This window comes from Anomaloglossus baeobatrachus, chromosome 3 (genome assembly GCF_048569485.1).
Source record: "Anomaloglossus baeobatrachus isolate aAnoBae1 chromosome 3, aAnoBae1.hap1, whole genome shotgun sequence".
NCBI classification, from domain to species: domain Eukaryota; kingdom Metazoa; phylum Chordata; class Amphibia; order Anura; family Aromobatidae; genus Anomaloglossus; species Anomaloglossus baeobatrachus.
Window position 1 is genome coordinate 528691646 of NC_134355.1, and position 19365 is coordinate 528711010.

General features: G+C 43.8%; 1 protein-coding gene across 2 annotated transcripts in view; it reads left to right on the top strand.

Annotated features, from left to right (window-relative positions):
* TRPC1 (transient receptor potential cation channel subfamily C member 1) overlaps positions 1 to 19365 on the top strand; it is a 193512-nt gene that overhangs the window by 146192 nt on the left and 27955 nt on the right. For both annotated transcript variants that reach the window (XM_075340783.1, XM_075340784.1), the window contains one exon: positions 10741 to 10935. In XM_075340783.1, the coding sequence (XP_075196898.1) occupies positions 10741 to 10935 (195 nt within the window). The remainder of the gene's footprint in view (positions 1 to 10740; positions 10936 to 19365) is intronic.

Below are 19365 nucleotides of genomic sequence, written 5' to 3' on the forward strand. Positions count from 1 at the left end.
TGAGTGTTGAAGTAATTTTTTGGTTAATTCAGAAGCTTCAGGGATTCTATCAGCTGTTGAGAACTTAAGAAAGTTTGCAAATTCAAACTCTCTGAGAAAATCTCTAATCCCCGAAGGGTGGACTCTTTATTATATACTACATACGAATCATGCATAAATGTAGGTGTTTCCAGAACAGTAACAAATAGCAGAATATATAACTGCATAGTAATTACGGACACTCCCAACATCACCCAGCTTAACCACACTCTCTCAACAGTTCTTTGTTTCAAAAGTGGAATTCTACCCTGTTATAAACTATCTTTTGACAGGCCTGAAGATTTTAACTCTTTCCTTACTTTAACACTGAGTATTCTGTTTTTGGTTTTCTTTTTAATCCGCCATCCACGAGATATGAGCCTATTTATTTATGGATACTTTTTCTGATAGTGGCATGTCTCATAGGATTCTTTTAAGGCTAGTTTCACACTTGCGTTGGACGGGATCCGTAGCATTGCGTTGTGTGACGCATGCAACGGATGCGTTGCACATAGTGGCACAGCGCATGCTACAGATCGTACAAAATAACGCAATCCGTTATAGGTTTTTTTCCTTGACTTTACACATCTGAGCATGCGCAGTTGTGTAAAGACAGCTGCGTTAACGGAATCTGTCAAATGACGCATTCTAACGGAATCCGCCACCATAGGCGTCCATTATAAAAACAACGGACGCCTAACGGATTCCTGCAGGTTGCGTTTTTTTGACACTCCGCCAAGCGCAGAAAAATGTTACATGCTGCGTTCCATCCGCCCGATGCAGCGTCAAAATAACGACGCTGTGTCGTCCAGCAGATGCAACGCAGACACTTGCGTTACAGTGCGTCGTCCATACAAGTCTATGGAGAATAGCGCAGTGCGTTAACGGACTGCGCTATTTTCCATAGTGACGGAATGCGCTGAACGCAAGTATGAAACTAGCCTTAGTTGTGTCTTTAGGCTGCTCCCTATAATTACCCAGTTAGCACCTTCTCCTTGTTAAAGAGTGAAGACCATAAAACTTAGTGATAAATAAAAAGGCCCATTTCTGTAGATCCAAAAAGTGGATTTAATAAAAAATAAAAATAGAAAAGTCAAGGGAGTTATGGTAATAAAATAAGTGAATAAATTATGGCCACTTTTGACTTGGTGACTGGTCCTCTTTGAATGTATTTTTGGCAAGGCTTATGAAAAAGATGAGAAAATTGGCTGTATATGACATTCTATTTTCAAATTGTAACTATTATTTATTATGTCTATTATGTGCTCTCAAATATGTTCACACATGTTGGATACCTTGTGGATTTTACATTCGATTTGCCTGCAGAACATTTTTCAATGTATTTCAGTAACAGTAATGTGGATGACATTTTATATTGCATAACCAAGGTCTCTCCCAAGCGAATATTTCAAAGTAGACTCACACTTCAAAATGTACTTTTCAAGCTCATTTGAAGAAATACAAGAAAGGGCAACAATGAGGATTTTATACACAGTGGTCGGCCAAGTAATCTTAGTGCCGCAGATGAAAAACACATCAAGCATTTTCTGATTAAAATTGTAAGATGTCCAGCAGCGCCGTCAGCTCAGAAGTGGCTGCATTCAGTGGGACACAACTATACCCATCTACTGTTTAGACCTGTTCAGGTCTTTATGGAAGAATTGTGGTAAAAAAAGCCATATGTTCAACATGGAAACCAAAAACAAGCAACTCAACTACGCACAAAATATAGGAACTGGGGTGTAGAAAAATGGCAGCAGGGTCTCTGTAAATATTTTCCTTTAAAGAAGGAAGTTTGTTGAAGCGCTGGAGACCAGTGCAATAATGAGTTTTTGCAGGCAACACTGACGTATGGTGGAGGTTCCTTGCAAGTTTGGGGCCGTATTTCAGCAATTGAAATTGGGGATTTAGTCAGAATTAATGGTGTCCTCAGTGCTGAGAAAGACAGAGATACTTATCCAGCATAAAATGTCATCAAGGAAGCTATAAGTTTATACTTCTGAAAGACAGTGATTCCAAGCATACAGCCAATGTCATTAAGAACTAGCTTTATGTAAAGTGGTCTGCATAAATGAGTAAACCTCAAAAGATTTGTCAGAAAACCTTAGTTTCCTTTGAAAATTAACATTCGCTGTGGGATTTCATACTACAACAAACACCCACAAATGTGAGCCATTGATTGCAAACACGATTTGTTATTTTGTACACCCAAAAAAGAAATTTCCCAAATAAATTCATTCAGGAGTATGTGGCAAAAATGAGTACATCTCAATGAAACTCAGAGGAGCAAAGCCAAAGTTGACACTATAAAATTATTTTTTTTTATAATTTTTTATCTACCTTGACAACAATTGATTGTACAACAGGAAATCACATTGCAAGGAAAGGATTACTTACAACTTGCAAACATCAAATGAAAGTCAATTAGTTATAAATAGGGTTCTCAAAAACTTTTACAAGAGACTGGAAAACCCTGCCCAATGCTAGGCAGAGGAAAGGAGAAGTCAGAAGGAGAAGAGATATAGGAAGAGGAGAAGGGGAGGAGCAAAAAGGGGAAGAAAGAGAGAGAATAGAGAAAAAAAAGGGGGGGTCCAAAACGGGTGTATGAGAGGAGGGTGGAAGGAGCATCGAATCCCCCAGAAGTCAACGGGCAGACGCTTTCCCCAAATTATCTTAGTGCCTCCTTATAGTCGTCTGTCTGCTGAAAGTCCATCCAATAATACCATGCGGCCCAGAACTTTTCATAGGTGTCATGGGTCGAAGAAGTCAAGTCATCCATGTGCCTAATGTTATTGACTCTCAAGATCCACAGAGCTACCAATGGACAGGTAACACTCCTCCAGTTTAGGGGGACATATGAACGAGCCGCCATAACCAAAAATCTTAAGAGCAAGCATTTGTGTGTGGACAACGGCATCTCACTTTACTGTAGTAAGTACAATGCTGGCCCCATTTCCCCTGTAAACCTCGTCACTGTGCGGATAATTTGACTTACCCTGGTCCAAAAGGATTGTAGTATGCTACAGTCCCAGAAAATATGTAGGAAAGTGCCTTCTGCCCCGCTGCAAGGCCAACACACCTGGTCCATTGAAGGAAATATAGTGTGCAAATGAGAGGGGACCCTGTACCAGCGTGTGATGATTTTGTAATTGGCCTCTTGCAGTCTCTAGCTAATAGACGTCTTATGAGATAGACTAAATATCCTAATTCGTTGCTCTGAGGAGAAACTTATACCTAAGTCACTTTTCTTTTGCAGGATGAAAGGTGGAGGTAGCTGGTCCAAGAGTGAGATCAACAAAGCGTAGGACATAGAAAGTGTATGCCGCATAGGTCCCGATGCCAGACACGTAGATTCAAAAAGGGTCCTATCCAACAAGAATTGCGTCCTGGGGGAGAGTGTTTAGAAAATGTTTTAGCTGAGAGCTCCTCCAACTCCCCAGTGGAATTGGGTCTGAGGCAGTGGTAAGATCGGCGAATGAAGGCCAGTCCATACCTACATCCCAACCAGCTACTCTGTCAAAACCCACCCTGCTCTATGCCCTAAAAATGGGGTCAGAAGAGCCCGGGCTAAAACCTGGGTGGCTAATAGTTCGAGTAAGGTTAGAAAGTGGGGGAATCACCACCCCACATACCAAAGGATCCAGACAAATTTTTAGTGTGGGCCCAATCATAGGATGCATTTTTAGAGTTTTAGGGGTGGCCGAGGCGGCCCAGGAAAGGGTGCACAATGAGAAATCTGAAAAGCTTTGTTCTATCTGGACCCAAGCCTTATTGCATTTGTTTCTACACCTGTCAACGATCCGTGACAGGTGACATGCAATGTGGTAAAGCTTAAGATTTGGGAGACCAATGCCTCCCTCCGATTTGGGTCTACATAGGACAGAGCGCCTGATCCTGGCTTTCTGAATTGCATTTGTGTCGCCCAAGGTTGTGGGGTACTCGGTCCCGGGCGGTGTATAACTGGGGGATGTCACTTTGGTGGCCATTGCTCGGTCCTGTGCCCTGGGTGCTTTTTAAAAGGGGGAATATTTCCAGGGGATTTGAATATTTGAATAATGTTCACACGTGACGCCACTTGCGGTGTTGAGGTTATAGGGATGGAGCCGCCGCTGCAGTTTTCACTACTGGGGCTGGTGTTGGTGGCAGCCTGGATGTTAGGCCCTCCGCAAGCAGGGCCAGGCCCCAGAGGATAGGTGATGCGGATGGGTGTTGAAAGAAGTTAGTCCACAGAAGGGGATTCAGTGTAACTGGTTCTTTTACTAACTGCATGCTGGTACTGGTCACCCGAGGCCGGCTGGTCTTAACTGCAGGTCTCCTTTGTCCCCTGCACCTGTCATTGGTTGTTGGGTCCCCGTGGCTTGGAGCGGCTGGGGGTTCCCTCCTGGTTGTCTCTTAGGCGGGCTTTGCACGTTGCGACATCGGTAACAATGTGTTACCGATGCTGCAGCGATAGTCCCGCCCCCGTCGCACGTTCGATATCTAGTGAAAGCTGCCGTAGCGATTATTATCGCTACGGCAGCTTTACACGCACATACCTTCCTTAGGGGGCGGGTCGTGCGGCGTCACAGTGACGTCACACGGCAGGCGGCCAATTGAAGCGGAGGGGCGGAGATGAGCAGGATGTAAACATCCTGCCCACCTCCGTCCTTCTCATTGCAGCCGGCGGCAGGTAAGTTGAAGTTCCTCGCTCCTGCGGCTTCACACACAGCGATGTGTGCTGCCGTAGGAGCGAGGAACAACATCGTACCTGTCGCTGCACCGGCATTATGGAAATGTCGGAGGCTGCAGCGATGATACGATAACGACGCTTTTGCGCTCGTTCATCGTATCAAAAAGGTTTTACACGTTGCGATATCGACTGCGACGCCGGATGTGTGTAACTTTCGATTTGACCCCACCGACATCGCACGTGCAATATCGCAACGTGCAAAGCCGCCCTTACAGCAGTCCATATGACAGTAGCGTGAACCCTGTGGGATTGGAGTCTCTGGTCCTGTCCCCGATTCTCCCGTTGCTACTGAGTCCCGAACTTCAAGGTCAGTGAGGTCCTTGATGGTCCCCTCACTGTGTAAATTTTTATGAGGTCTGCCTGGAGCGTTTGCCTGACCTAGGATTCTGTACCCTGTTGGTACGTAGTACGCACTCCACCGTACTCCGCAGGCAACTAACCGCCTGGGCCCTCAGGTCACTGTTCACTCTTGACAGTCCTTCCTCTCTCTCTGTCATCAACTTACTGACTCACTGTCCACTGTGTGCCCCTCCCACCTGGTTGTCTAGTGGACTGGATTGGCTCCACCTCTATGCAGCCATCCATTAGTCCGACCCTAGCCTAGTACCATTCTATGGGGGATTTTGGGGAAAACAGGGATTATCTGGAGTGTTTGGTTGTTACTGGCACTGGTCTTCTGGTTCCCTAGGGGTTAGGCCCTGCATCCTGGTGAGGATGCAGTACCTTGTAGCTCACTGATGGCTTCAGGAGTGCTACACATCCACGCTCTTGAAGAAGGCTGATGGGACTGCAATGGGAAGGGCCTGCATTAAATATAATAATCTCGGAAGAATGTTTATTTTGAAAATTTGGCACCTACCCAACCAGGTAAACGGGATTTGGACCATCCATCACAGTCCACCCGTATAACCTTGAGAAGTCCTGGGAAATTGCATTGGTATAGTAAAGGAAGAGATGCAGTAATCTTTATTTCCAGGTAGTTCAACATCTGGGTTGCCCATTTGAAACTAAAGGCTCCCTAAGGCGATTAATGGGGGAGGAAGACCAACATGCAGCGCCTTAGATTTGGAAAAAATAATCTTAAAATTAGAGAGCTGGAAGTAAATCCGAAACTCCGCCATCAGATTAGGGAGAGAAATTCTGGGATTGGTGATAAAAAATGCAGATCATCTGCATAGGCTGCTATTTTGTGTGTAGCGGAGAGAATCTTTACTCCTTAATGTCACTGTTGGCCTGGATATGCCGAAGGAGGGGCTCAATGGTTAATACTAAGATCAGGGGGGACAGCCCTGGCGAGTCCCGTTCAATACATTGAACGAATTTGACAGGATACCGTTCACCCAAACTTTAGCCGATGGAGACAAGTACAGTGACAACACCCAGTCTAGCATTTTGCTCCCCAATCCAATGTGTGCTAGCGTTTCTTCCATAAAGGACCAATTTACTCTATAGAAACCTTTTCGGCATGGGTAGAGAGTAGCATTAATGGTGTGTGGGCAAGCTTGGCTTCATGGATTAAATTTATCGTCTTAGTGGCGTTGTCACGTGCCTCCCTTCCCATCATAAAACCTTCCTGGTCTGGGTGAATGATACCCTGGAGTAGGGTTGTTGACCGAGAGGATAGAATCCTGGCAAAAAGCTTAGTATCGACATTTAGGAGGGAAATAGAGCGGTAACTGGAACATTGTGCTGGGTCCTTCCCCGGTTTGTGAATCACCGAAACTTGTGCCCGCAGGACATCTGCTGGCGGTGGGTCTACACAAGACATCGCATTAAATGAGGACAGTAGATGTGGGGTCAGGCAATATTCACATTTTTTTGTAATATAATAGGGGGAACCCATCCGGGCCTGGGCTTTACCGACACTACAAAATTCACTGCAACTACAGATCTGCCAAAGATTTATCTCTGTGTGTGACGGGGCCTTAAGATTAAAGTTTTTGGAACTGATGTCTTCATAACTGTATAGTGTTGCAGAGGTGAGGAGTATCAAGAGAACTACATGGTGTCTACAATGAAACATGGTGCTAGCAGTGAACTTATATGGAGCTTTCTGAGTGCTGCTGGTGTTGGGGAGCTATATTTCATTGATGGTATCATGAATTCACAGATGTACTGCTCTATATTGAAAGAGAAGATGTTACCATCACTCTGTACCTTTAACGCTCACCGCCGAGGTTTCTGCTGAGGCGGCGAGCGTGAGTGGACCCACTGGACCATAGTGGGGACCCAGGCTTACCCTTTAGTGAGAGGGGTTTAACTAAGTGTCTGTCACAAAGTGGACGCCAAATACTACTCCCATGGCAGAAATCGGGACTGTGGCAGGTGACACCAAGGGCAGGAGATGGACTCAGGTATGGACACAGGTGCAGGAAGGTACAGGCGGGATGCGTGAGGAAGGTAGGAGAGCGGGTATGGACAGGTATGGTGGGCATGGCAGGGACAGATAGGTATGGGAAGACGGACACAGGTACAGGTGATGAGACAGGAGCACCGAACCTGACAACTAGTTAGCAGACTAGTAGCCAATCTAGCTAAAGGCATTCTGTAGGCACCTCCTCTAATGGAAGGGTGCCTTAAATACACAGTGCCATTCAGCACAGAACATATAGGCTGAGAGGCATTTCTGGGAAATGGTTCTACAAACCTTTAAAAGGTGGAGAGGTGTGTGCATGTGTGCCCTAAGCACACTCCAGGGAGATCTGAACTGCGTGCACAGGCCCCAGGATGAGGAGGAAGCAGAAGCACATGTGGACAGCCGCAGGGCAGTGGATGAGGAAGCAACCCGGCCTGGGTGGGGAGTAAGTTGGAGTCCCTGCAGGTACGCTGATGCTACAGTGCCCTTGGTAGATCTGCACTTTTCCAACATGACAATGACCAAAACACACATTTAAGGCCATTGTTGCATTTCTGAAGAACAGGGTGAAAGTCATTCAGTGGCCAAGTATGTCTCCTGATCTTAATCTATTTGCACACTTATGGGGAATTCTGAAGAGACAAGTAGAGCATCACTCTCCATCCAGCATCCAGGCTCTAAAAGAAGTTATTCTTGAAGAAAGGACAACAGATAGATATTGCAATATGTCACCAAGAAATCTTGGTGCTATCCTTAAAAATCATGGAGGTTACACAAAATTTTAAATGTAGTTGTTCTATGTGTATTCATTTTTTGAAACTGAAGATTTTGTAATGAAGGTTATATTATTATTACCCTTACTTTCATTATGGGTTAAAAAAAATTTCTACGAAACTAAGTCTTGTAAAAATGTTGAATTTATAACATTTTTACAAGACTTAGTTTCGTAGAAATTTTTTTTAACCCATAATGAAAGTTATGTAATGAAAAGTTATACCTTACAAAATCTCAGTGAGATATTGTAGCACCCGGTCCCAACTTAGCGCCCCTGCTCTCATGCATCCGCGGGGGCGCCGTTCTTCTCACCTGCCCAGCGGACCCATGCACCCCATTCCTGTCCCGGGGCCTGCCACAGCCTCCTCCTGCTTCCAGGCCACACGCGGGGTCTTCTGGGATTGCCTGAAGGGTGCGCACATGGCCACGCCCCCTCTCTTAAAAGGCCAACGTCCTATTACCAGGAAGTGCTCTTTGAGGTCAGCAATCTCCCTGTAGGTATTTAAGGCACTCCGCCCTTAGGGGAGGTGACTGAGCAATATTGCCTATCCATAGTGTGTTTTTAGTTATCAGGTCCAATACCCATTACTGTGTCTAGTCCTGCATCTCATATCCCAGAACCAGTTACCTGTACCTGCTAACCTTTGTCTTGAGCCTGTAGTTACCACCACCTACATGCTGCCATGTCTGAGTCACCACTTCTGATTCACCCCCTCCGTGCCGCCACTTCTGAGTCATCCCCTCTGTGCTGCCACATCTGAGTCATCACCTCCGTGCTGACACATCTAAGTCATCACCTCCATGCTGCCACATCTAAGTCACCATCTCCGTGCCACATTTGAGCAAATCTATATTGGACTTATCAGACTCTCATGTTAGTAAGAGCCGATACCACTGGTCCTGGCTATCATACATTTAGGTTCCCTGGGACTGCGCCTAACTCGTCTAAGGGTTCCCAGTGTACGGTCCAGTGGGTCTGCTCCCAAATGCTCGCTGCTCCTCGGCGACCATAACAGATATTAATCAAACTCTTACTTTTCAAATGGGGTGTACTCATTTATGCTGAACACTGTATGTCATAGTAAAGAAGTATCTTTAGCGTAAAAAAGAACAAGATAGTCCTGAAAGTGATGATATGGCCCCCACAGAGTAATGATTTTAACATCATCGAGTCTGTTTGGGATTACTTGAAGAGATAGAAGGATTTGCACAAAAATATCTGTGGTTAGCTATCCAAGATGTTTGGAACAACTTATCTGCCAAGTTTCCTCAAAAACTGGGGCTTGATATTAAGACTTTTAGTTTGTTTGTGCACAGAAACCTGTCTACATATTTAAGGATGTCTTCTGTTTGCCTGTGGCTTCTAATACTTCTAATACAAATCAAGCCAGACATGTCACAAGCAGGGATCACCAAACTATGACATCATGGTCAGAAGAATAGAAGAAACAAGGCAAAGAGGAAGACCAGCAACCTGATGGCTTGATACAATCAAGATAACCGCAAAGAAGACCTTGGTGAACCAATCTTGACTTGCACAAGATCGATCTTCATACAGAGTGTTTAACCATCAAGGTGCCATGGCTCGATATCAAGCTGAAGACCGTTAAATAATAATTATTAAAGGAAACCTGTCACTAGAATTTTCGCTATGAAACTAAAAGAATACCCTTCTGCAGCTCCTGGGCTGCATTCTAGCAAGGTTCATCTTGCTACTGGCCCCCTTCCTAAATAAACACTTTATAAAATCTTACCTTTTGGTATGCTAATGAGCTTTGCTGGCCATGGCGGCGGGCTGTATTGCGTCCGTTATTCCCTCTCCTGCCACTGTTCGCCATCTCCCAGTGTTGATTGACATAGATGAGGCCGCCGCCCATATCTTCCACAGTGCTCCTGAAGTCTCGCGCATGCCCAGTGGCACTATCGCGGGACTGAGCACTGTTCAAATCGCGAGCGCCGGTGATCTTATTGCGCAGGCGCGAGATTCTGGGCGGCTACTTGGATGACGCTGGTGATGACATTGTCATCACCAGTGTCATCCAAGTAGCCACCCATAATCTCGCGCATGCGCAGTGGCACTATCACTGGACAGCACTGTTTTCAGATCACGAGCATTGGTGATGTTATTGCGCATGCGCAAGATTATGGGCGGCTACTTGGATGACGCTGGTGATGACATGTCATCACCAGCGTCATCCAAGTACCCGCCCATAATCTTGTGCCCTCACAAAAAGATCACCGGCGCTCGAGATTTGAACAGTGCTCAGTCCCGCGATAGTGCCACTGGGCATGCGCGAGACTTCAGGAGCACTGCGGAAGATGAGGGCGGCGGCCTCATCTATGTCCATCAACACTGGAAGATAGTGAACAGTGGTAGGAGGGGGAATAACAGACATAATACAGCCCGAACCCGTGGCCAGCAAAGCTCATTAGCATACCAAAAGGTAAGATTTTATAAAGTGTTTATTTAGGTCTGAAAGGGGGTCCAGTAGCAAGATGAACCTTTCTAGAATGCAGCGCAGGAGCTGCAGAAGGGGATTCTTTTAGTTTCATAGTGAAAATTCTAGTGACAGGTTCCCTTTAATAATAATTGCATTATATTTTCATTGTACCTTCATTTGTCCCTTTTTATTCTTGAACCCTGGAGATGTCATTTCTGTTAACATTCAGCTGACAGTGTGTGCCCTTTGTTACATTTCGTGTTATTATTTTTACAAAGAACAATTCCATTATTCATTAGTCACATACTTCAAGAGTTTACAAAATTCAAGGTCATTCCATCAGTACAGATAAAGTTTGGATGTATTATTTCTCTAATCCCTGACTTGTTTCAATGTCTGATCTCTTGTATCTTTGTATTTAGAATCATGAAGATAAAGAGTGGAAGTTTGCCCGGGCTAAGCTTTGGTTGAGCTATTTTGATGACAAATGTACACTCCCCCCACCTTTCAACATTATCCCATCTCCCAAGACTATCTGCTACTTGTTCAACAGTATGAGTAAATGGATCTGTTCTCATACTTCATCAGGGAGGGTCAAGAGACAGAACAGTCTCAGGGTAAGACCAGTAATCGTTTCCTAAACTTTCCCAGACTGTGTAATATCCATGTAATGTTCTAACCTTAGATCCGAGACTCCACTACCCCTCCAAAAAGTCTAGAAATATGCATCAAGGTTTTACTGTAGGAATTCAGCATGGAAGAAGATTATTAAAAGAAGGAATATTGTATACAATATAGAAGGAAAATGGTGCAGACTTCGTAAAAAGGCACATTATGTGCTTCATTGAAAACTATGATAATTCCTATGCTCTATTGTCATCTGATTTAAAAAAAAAAAGAAAAAGCAAGCAGAAAAAAACGCACTGGAGGTTCTTCACAAACTATTATTTCATATATGAATTTCAAATGTTTTTCATGGTCTTTTGGGTACTATTCAGGTCCGGACTGGCACTCTGCCAAGCAGGATAAAAGCCCGCTGGGCCAGACCGTCAAACCATAAAGTCGGCCCCCAGCCCTTTAAAACTTCCACTTTCCTTGCACTGTGTGGGATGTCTTGTGGGCGGAGTTCGCTCTCTCCAGTCCTGACTCCTTGCTAACCGGTAACAAGCTGAATTCTGCACCCTGCAGCGATGCTGCAAACTTTTATCTTAAGGTCCAGTCACACTAAACAACTTACCAGCGATCCCAACTAGGATAGGGATCGCTGGTAAGTTGCTAGGAGGTTGCTGGTGAGATGTCACACTGCGACGATCCAGCGATCCCACCAGCAACCTGACCTGGCAGGGATCGCTGGAGCATCGCTACAAGGGTTGCTGGTGAGCTCACCAGCAACCAGTGACCAGCCCCCAGCGCCACGTGGAAGATGCTGCGCTTGGTAACTAAGGTAAATATCGGGTAACCAACCCGATATTTACCTTGGTTACCAGCGCACACAGCTACACGTGCAGAGAGCAGGGAGCAGCGCACACTGAGCGCTGGCTCCCTGCTCTCCTAGTTACAGCACACATCGGGTTAATTAACCCGATGTGTCCTGCAGCTAAATGTGCACAGAGCAGGGAGCAGCGCACAATGCTTAGCGCTGGCTCCTTGCTCTCCTAGCTACAGCACACATCGGGTTAATTAACCCGATGTGTCCTGCAGCTACATGTGCACAGAGCAGGAGCCGGCACTGACAGCGAGAGCGGTGGAGGCTGGTAACAAAGGTAAATATCGGATAACCAAGGACAGGGCTTCTTGGTTACCCGATGTTTACTGTGGTTACCAGCCGCCGCAGAAGCCGGCTCCTGCTGCCTGCACATTTAGTTGTTGCTGTCTCGCTGTCACACACAGCGATCTGTGCTTCACAGCGGGACAGCAACAACTAAAAAATGGCCCAGGACATTCAGCAACAACCAACGACCTCACAGCAGGGGCCAGGTTGTTGCTGAATGTCACACACAGCAACATCACTAGCAACATCGCTGCTACGTCACAAAAGTTGTTCGTTAGCAGCGATGTTGCTAGCGATGTTGCTTAGTGTGACGGGGCCTTTACTCCCATCTCTGGACTCTGGGTGAGTCCCAATATGGAATCTATTTAATATATAAAGCAGTCACAGTATGTCTTATGGAATATATATTCAGCAGTTACAGCCTCCTATAACGTACAGTGGCATGCAAAAGTTTGGGCATCCCTGGTACAAATTACTGTTATTGTGACCGGTTAAGCAAGTTGAAGATTTAATGATTATACCTGTGTTTACCTGCTGTGCCCATTCTGGTATAAATGTCCTCCTCCTTATATATACAGTATGTCCCCTTCCTGGGTCCATTTTGGTGTATATGTCCCCATCCTGTTTTATTTGTGCCTTTCCTGTATATATGTCCTCCTCCTGTTATATATGTCCCCTTCCTAGACTCTTTCTGGTATATATCCCCCTCCTGGTATATATGTCCCATCCTGGGCCTCTTTTGGTATTTACAGTCATATGAAAAAGTTTGGGTACCACTATTAATGTTAACTTTTTTTCTTTATAACAATTTGGGTTTTTGCAACAGCTATTTCAGTTTCATATATCTAATAACTGATGGACTGAGTAATATTTCTGGATTGAAATAGGTTTATTGTACTAACAGAAAATGTGCAATCCGCATTTAAACAAAATTTGACCGGTGCAAAAGTATGGACACCCTTATCAATTTCTTGATTTGAACACTCCTAACTACTTTTTACTGACTTACTAAAGCACTAAATTGGTTTTGTAACCTCATTGAGCTTTGAACTTCATAGGCAGGTGTATCCAACTATGAGAAAAGGTATTTAAGGTGGCCACTTACAAGTTGTTCTCCTATTTCAATCTCCTATGAAGAGTGGCATCATGGGCTCCTCAAAACAACTCTGAAATGATCTGAAAACAAAGATTATTCAACATAGTTGTTCAGGGGAAGGATACAAAAAGTTGTCTCAGAGATTTAAACTGTCAGTTTCCACTGTGAGGAACATAGTAAGGAAATGGAAGAACACAGGTACAGTTCTTGTTAAGCCCAGAAGTGTCAGGCCAAGAAAAATATCAGAAAGGCAGAGAAGAAGAATGGTGAGAGCAGTCAAGGACAATCCACAGACCACCTCCAAAGACCTGCAGCATCATCTTGCTGCAGATGGTGTCAATGTGCATCGGTCAACAATACAGCTCACTTTGCACAAGGAGAAGCTGTATGGGAGAGTGATGCGAAAGAAGCAGTTTCTGCAAGCACGCCACAAACAGAGTCACCTGAGGTATGCAAAAGCACATTTCGACAAGCCAGTAACATTTTGGAAGAAAGTCTTGTGGACTGATGAAACAAAGATTGTGTTGTTTGGTCATACAAAAAGGCGTTATGCATGGAGGCAAAAAACACGGCATTCCAAGAAAAGCACTTGCTACCCACAGTAATATTTGGTGCTTTGGGGCTGTGTGGCCAATGCCGGCACCGGGAATCTTGTTAAAGTTGAGGGTCGCATGGATTCAACTCTGTATCAGCAGATTCTTGACAATAATGTGCAAGAATCAGTGACAAAGTTGAAGTTACGCAGGGGATAGCTATTTCAGCAAGACAATGATCCAAAACCCTGCTCCAAATCTACTCAGGCATTCATGCAGAGGAACAATTACAATGTTCTGGAATGGCCATTCCAGTCCCCAGACCTGAATATCATTGAAAATCTGTGGGATGATTTGAAGCGTGCTGTCCATGCTCGGCGACCATCAAACTTAACTGAACTGGAATTATTTTGTAAACAGGAATGGTCAAATATACCTTCATCGAGGATGCAGGAACTCATTTAAAGTTACAGGAAGTAACTAGAGGCTGTTATTTTTGCAAAAGGAGGATCTATAAAATATTAATGTCACTTTTATGTTGAGGTGCCCATACTTTTGCACCGGTCAAATTTTGTTTAAATGCGGATTGCACGTTTTCTGTTAGTACAATTAACCTCATTTCAATCCAGAAATATTACTCAGTTCCATCAGTTATTAGATATATGAAACTGAAATAGTTGTTGCAAAAACCCAAATTGTTATAAAGAAAAAAGGTTAACATTAATAGGGGTGCCCAAACTTTTTCATATGACTGTATATCCTTTTCCTGGTGCATATGACCCTATCCTGGTAAACTTGTCTCTGTTCTGTCTCTAATACAAAAACAAAAAAAATCATTTTACTCACACTACCCTGCTCCCACATTGGACAGACCTCCTGCTGAAGCAGGGGTTCCTTGGATTGTCCCACCCCTGTCTACAGCTCCTCCATTGAGCGCTTACCACTTCCATGGCTCTGCATTGCCCACAACAGTGTGATGTGCTGGCAGCATGATGACCTTATCTTGCTGCTGCATGCTGGGCCATGGAATGACACTCCCTGCTCTGCCCAACTGCCCCTGGTGCCACCACATGGCTAATTTTTATGTGATGCGCCTGAACCTCATAGCAGACAAATTAGCCATGTGGTAACACGCACTCAGCTAAAGTGGCTGAAGCAACACAGCTGGTCCCCTCTGTTGTGGCTATGAGTGTTGCCAGGGGCTTAGTAAAGTGAAGTAATTACCCTGGCTTGGCCTGGGATCCCCTCTTCACTGGCCTCCATACACCAGTAAGGGCAGTAATGCCCTGATGGTGGCCCTGCCTGCTGTAATGTATATACAGCAATCACAGCCTGCTATAATATATATATATATATATATATATATACAGTTGAGAAAAAAAGTATTTATTCAGCCACCAATTGAGTGCAAATTCTACCACTTCAGATGAGAGAGGCCTGTAATTGACATCATAAGTATACCACAACTATGAGAGACAAAATGAGAAAACAAGTCCAGAAAATCACGTTGTCTGATTTAGCAAGATTTTTTATGCAATTATGGTGGAAAATAAGTATTTGGTCAATAACAAAAGTTCATCTCAATATTTTGTTATATATCTTTTGTTGGCAATGACAGTAGTCAAACGTTTTCTGTAAGTCTCCACAAGGTTGGCACACACTGTTGGTGGTATGTTGGGCCATTCCTCCATGTAGATCTCCTCTAGAGCAGTAGTGTTTTGGGCCTGTCGTTGAGCAACACGGACTTTCAACTCCCTCCAAAGGTTTTCTATGGGGTTGAGATCTGGAGACTGGCTAGGCCACTCCAGGACTTTCATATGCTTCTTACGACACCATTCCTTCGTTGCCCTGGTGGTGTGCTTGGGATCATTATCATGCTGAAAGACCCAACCATGTTTCATCTTCAATGCCCTTGCTGATTGAAGGAGGTTTGCACTCAAAATCTCATGATACATGGCCCCATTCATTCTTTCATGTACACGGATAAGTCAACCTGGTCCCTTTGCAGAACAACTGCCCCAAAGCATGATGTTGTCACACCCATGCTTCACAGTAGGTATGGTATTCTTTGGATGCAACTCAGCATTCTGTCTCCTCCAAACACAACAAGTTGTGTTTCTACCAAACAGTTCTACATTGACTTCATTAGACCATATGACATTCTCCCAATACTATTCTAGATAATCCAAATGCTCTCTAGCAAACTTCATATTCATGTACTGGCTTAAGCAGGGGAACACGTCTGGCAATGCAGGATCTGAGTCCCTGGTGGCGTAGTGTGTTACTGATGCTAGCCTTTGTTACAGTGGTCCCAGCTCTATGCAGGTCATTTACTAGGTCCCCCCGTGTGGATCTGGGATTTTTGCTCACTGTTCTTGTGATCATGTTGATCCCACGGGGTGAGATATTGCGTGGAGCCAGAGATTGAGGGAGATTATTAGTGGTCTTGTATGTCTTCAATTTTCTTATTATTGCTCCCACAGTTGATTTCATCACACCAAGCTGCTTGCCTATTGCAGATTCAGTCTTCCCAGCCTGGTGCAGGACTACAATTTTGTTTCTGGTGTCCTTCTACAGCTCTTTGGTCTTCACCATAGTAGAGTTTGGAGTGTGACTGTTTGAGGTTCTAGACAGGGGTCTTTTATACTGATAACAAGTTCAAACATGTGTCATTACTACTTGCCATTACTACAGGTAATGAGTGGAGGACAGAGGAGCCTTTTAAAGAAGAAGTTACAGGTCTGTGAGAGCCGGAAATCTTGCATGCTTTTAGATGACTAAATACATAAAAAAATTTGCCAAATCAGACAAGGTCATTTTCTGCAATTGTTTTCTCATTTTGTCTCTCATAGTTGTAGTCTGCCGTTGATGTCAATTACAGGCCTCTCTCATCTTTTTAAGTGGTAGAACTTGCACAATTGGTGGCTGACTAAATACTTTTTTTCCCACTGTGTATATATACAGTACAGTATATGCTGCCTGTATGTTAGATTTACACCTATCTGTATATAAACACTGCACAGTACCACTTCTCCTGTCCTGTATACTGGGTGTAATTCTCAGTATATGTATTAGGCCAGTGTCACACTTGGGAGAAGTAGTATTGTGCAATGTATACAGTATACAGAATAATACAGATACTGAGAATTACACCCAGTATACAGGACAGCAGACGTGGTACTGTACAGTGTGCATATACAGAATAATGCATATGCTGAGGATTACAGTAGTATACAGGACAAGAGATGTGGTACTGTGCAGTGTAAATATACAGAATAAGGCTGGAATCACACTTGCGAGTCACTTGCGCGTAATTCGCTTGAGAATCAAGTTGCATCACCTGGCATAGCCTGCCGCTCTCTGTATTTCTATGCAGCTGAACGCTCCTGTTTGGAGAGCGGCAGGCAGTGCCGGATGATGCAAGTTGATTCTCGCGTGAGTCCCTCGCAAGTGCAGGCCTTATTCTGTATATATACTGCACTGTACCACTTCTCTTGTCTTATATACTTGTGTAATCCTCAGCATATGTATTATTCTGTATATACACACTGCACAGTATCACTTCTCCTGTCCTGTACATGTATGCAATTCTCAGTATTTGTATTATTCTGTATATTTACACTGCACAGTACCACTTCTCCTGTCCTGTTGTTGGAGATGTGGCATTGGATTTAGGAAGGGTCATTATTGGCTTATTATTTCCACATTCCTGTGGTCAAATTAAAACAATTCTTGAAAACCTTTTTAAATTGGTTATCCCATGTTTGGAAGTTATTCTCTATCTTCTGTATAGCAAATACAAAATACAAACAGCTGCACACTAAAATGTCATCAATGTATAAGGGAACTCTGGTACTGCATTACTGCTATATGAAAAAATGAGATTTTTAGTTTATGAATTGGCCAATGCATATAAGCCCGGAAACCAGCGGCAAGGTAAATCTCAATATTCCGGGTACCTAACTAAAATGGTATAAGGATCATGAACACAGCCTGGTTTATAGGGCGGAGTGCTCCGTCAGAAAGAGACTCACTCAAAATATTTAATAGTAATAAAAAAAAAAAAACTGACCCGCACATCCTACAAGTGTGTATAGGTGCCAGCTGAAAAAACATAGCAAATACAAAATACAAACAGCTGCACACTAAAATGGCATCAATGTATACGGGAACTCTGGTACTGCATTACTGCTATATGAAAAAATGAGTGATCTTTCTGACTGAGCACTCCGCCCTAAAAACCAGGCTATGTTCATGATCCTTATACCAGGAGCTGCCCAGACATGGAGGTTAGTCCAGATAGTGGCATTTCAAGTTAGATTTCTAGTCTAGCTGCCCAGACATGGATGTTTTTAATCTAGATAGTGGCATTTTAATTAGGTACCCAGAATATTGAGATTTACCTTGCCGCTGGTTTCCGGGCTTACATGCATTGGCCGATTCATAAACTAAAAATCTCATTTTTTCATATAGCAGTAATGCAGTACCAGAGTTCCCTTACACATTAATGCCATTTTAGTGTGCAGCTGTTTGCATTTTGTATTTGCTATGTTTTTTCAGCTGGCACACTTGTAGGATGTGCGGGTCAGTTTTTGTTTTTTTTTTATCTTCTGTATAGGGGATGACCTTCTGTTCACTACAGATCTGACCGCTGTGAACCTCACAATCCCGAGAAAAGTAGCTCTGAAGAGCACCATATAAATGGAGCTGTGGTTGATCATATGCACTGCTTTAACATTCACATGTGGCTCTTCAAATAACTCCTTTAACCCCTTTACAATCTTTGATGTCCAAGGTCGTGTCCCTGCCTTTGATGCGGGCTCACATGCTGAGCCAGTATCTTTCCTCACACATGTCAGTTGATCCACCCATGGCTGTTAACCAGTTAAATCCTGCTGTTAAACTCTGACAGCGGGATTTAATATGCATCAGTGGGGAGGGCATCATTCCCCACTCTCCTCGGTGGCCCCATGACAGAATCGTTGGGTGCCGATGGGTTTTCCTGACAGCCAGGGGTCAGCTGATGACCCTGGTGTCTGTCATGATGAACTTCCTGTGAACGCTGGCTGTAAGCCAGTGTTCATAAGTCATCGTGATTTTTGCTGTACACAGCAGTGCTTATGTACTACTTTGTATAGCACAAGTGATCAGATGATCACAGCTTCATGTCCCCTAAGGGGACTAATAAGTACAATTACAAGTGAGAAAAAAACATTTTTCAAAATATAAAAAAAAATATCAAAGTTCAAATCACCCCCCTTTTGCCCCATTGAAAATAAAAGAATAAAAAAATACACATATTTGCTATCGCTGAAGTCAGAAATGTCCGATCTATCAAAATATAAAAAAAATAATCTGAACAGTAAACAGTGTAATGTAAAAAAAATAAAAAATGGCAGAATTACATTTTTTTGACCAAAGGTGATGAGGAACATAACAATGTAAAAGCAAGATTCACTGAACGGGGGTGAATGGGTGTTATAGTATATTGGCTGGTGGGGTTTGTGTGCTTGGGCTGCTTTTTGGTCCCAAATCAGTCCAGATACTAATAATAATTGTATAACATTTTGTGTATGTGTTTTCTTCTTGAATTCTTCAAATTCCTGAAGGGATAGATCCTGTTGTTAAAAATCCCAGAAAAACCCCC